Source organism: Neophocaena asiaeorientalis, unplaced genomic scaffold (assembly GCF_003031525.2).
Source record: "Neophocaena asiaeorientalis asiaeorientalis breed wild unplaced genomic scaffold, Neophocaena_asiaeorientalis_V1.1 scaffold476, whole genome shotgun sequence".
Taxonomy (NCBI): Eukaryota; Metazoa; Chordata; class Mammalia; order Artiodactyla; family Phocoenidae; genus Neophocaena; species Neophocaena asiaeorientalis.
Genome location: NW_020172178.1, coordinates 5436998 through 5438791, shown reverse-complemented (window position 1 = coordinate 5438791; position 1794 = coordinate 5436998). Strand labels below are relative to the sequence as shown.

Below are 1794 nucleotides of genomic sequence, written 5' to 3'. Positions count from 1 at the left end.
CCCCAAAAAAAAAAAAAAAAAAAAAAAATGTTCGCAAGGTGATTTGGTTTCATTTGTGCTTCGTAGAACTTTCTTGGATCAAAGATTGTCTAGTCAGTGACTGGGGTGGGGAGGGGACAGTTTTGCCCCCCAGGGAGGTTTGGCAATGCCTGGAGAGGTTTTGGGTCCTCACGATTGAGAGGGGAGGGAGTGCTACTGGCTTCTAGTGGGTAGAGGCCAGGGATGCTGCTGAACACCCTACAAAGCACAGGGCGGCCCCCGGCCCCCAGGCGGAGAATCATCAGGGTCTACATGTCAGTAGTGCCTTGCTTGACGATCCCTGGTCTAGACCGTGGCCAGTGTGACGATAGTAGCCCTGAACGGCTGAAATCTGCCCTGCTATCTTTTATGCAGTCCAGCCTTCCCATACTTCCTATTACTGGAATCAGGCATTCTCACAAACACATCTTCTTTGGCTTCTGAGGTGATGGGCTTAAGGACACCGTATTTTAGGGCCACAGAGGGATGTCTACCGAATTGCAGTCACTTGCTGAGGACACATGCCTGGTCCGGGACTTTGCCAGGGCCGGCAGCCCACAGAGCAGGCTTCTTCAGCCCCTCTGCCGGGGACCTGCCAGGGGGTCGCAGGCCTGGGCCTGCTCAGAAGCCGTCCCACTGCTGCCGCCCTCCAGGGCCGCGGGTCCCGGGACACACTCGGCTCCGGCTCGCCTCCAGGTCAGTGGCCCCGTGGTGCGCGAGCCCCGTCCTCCGCTTCTCACGCTCTCTCTGCCTTTCCGTCCGTGTGTCTCCCCAGGTAAAGATGAGCCTTCCAGCTACATTTGCACAACATGCAAGCAGCCCTTCAACAGCGCGTGGTTCCTGCTGCAGCACGCGCAGAACACGCATGGCTTCCGCATCTACCTGGAGCCCGGGCCGGCCAGCAGCTCGCTCACGCCGCGGCTCACCATCCCGCCGCCGCTCGGGCCCGAGGCCGTGGCCCAGTCCCCGCTCATGAATTTCCTGGGCGACAGCAACCCCTTCAACCTGCTGCGCATGACGGGCCCCATCCTGCGGGACCACCCGGGCTTCGGCGAGGGCCGCCTGCCCGGCACGCCGCCGCTCTTCAGCCCGCCGCCGCGCCACCACCTGGACCCGCACCGCCTCAGCGCCGAGGAGATGGGGCTCGTCGCCCAGCACCCCAGTGCCTTCGACCGAGTCATGCGCCTGAACCCCATGGCCATCGACTCGCCCGCCATGGACTTCTCGCGGCGGCTCCGCGAGCTGGCGGGCAACAGCTCCACGCCGCCGCCCGTGTCCCCGGGCCGCGGCAACCCTATGCACCGGCTCCTGAACCCCTTCCAGCCCAGCCCCAAGTCCCCGTTCCTGAGCACTCCACCGCTGCCGCCCATGCCCCCCGGCGGCACGCCGCCGCCCCAGCCGCCGGCCAAGAGCAAGTCGTGCGAGTTCTGCGGCAAGACCTTCAAGTTCCAGAGCAATCTCATCGTGCACCGGCGCAGCCACACGGGCGAGAAGCCCTACAAGTGCCAGCTGTGCGACCACGCGTGCTCGCAGGCGAGCAAGCTCAAGCGCCACATGAAGACGCACATGCACAAGGCCGGCTCGCTGGCCGGCCGCTCCGATGACGGGCTCTCGGCCGCCAGCTCCCCGGAGCCCGGCACCAGCGAGCTGGCCGGCGAGGGCCTCAAGGCGGCCGACGGCGACTTCCGCCACCACGAGAGCGACCCGTCGCTGGGCCACGAGCCTGAGGAGGAAGACGAGGAGGAGGAGGACGAGGAGGAGGAGCTGCTGCTGGAG

The 1794-nt window shown here is 64.7% G+C and overlaps 1 protein-coding gene across 1 annotated transcript in view; it reads left to right on the top strand.

The window, feature by feature from the left end:
- Positions 1-1794, top strand: part of BCL11B (BCL11 transcription factor B) — a 78212-nt gene that overhangs the window by 74251 nt on the left and 2167 nt on the right. The window contains exon 3 of the mRNA XM_024757961.1: positions 794-1794. Within this exon, the coding sequence (XP_024613729.1) occupies positions 794-1794 (1001 nt within the window). The remainder of the gene's footprint in view (positions 1-793) is intronic.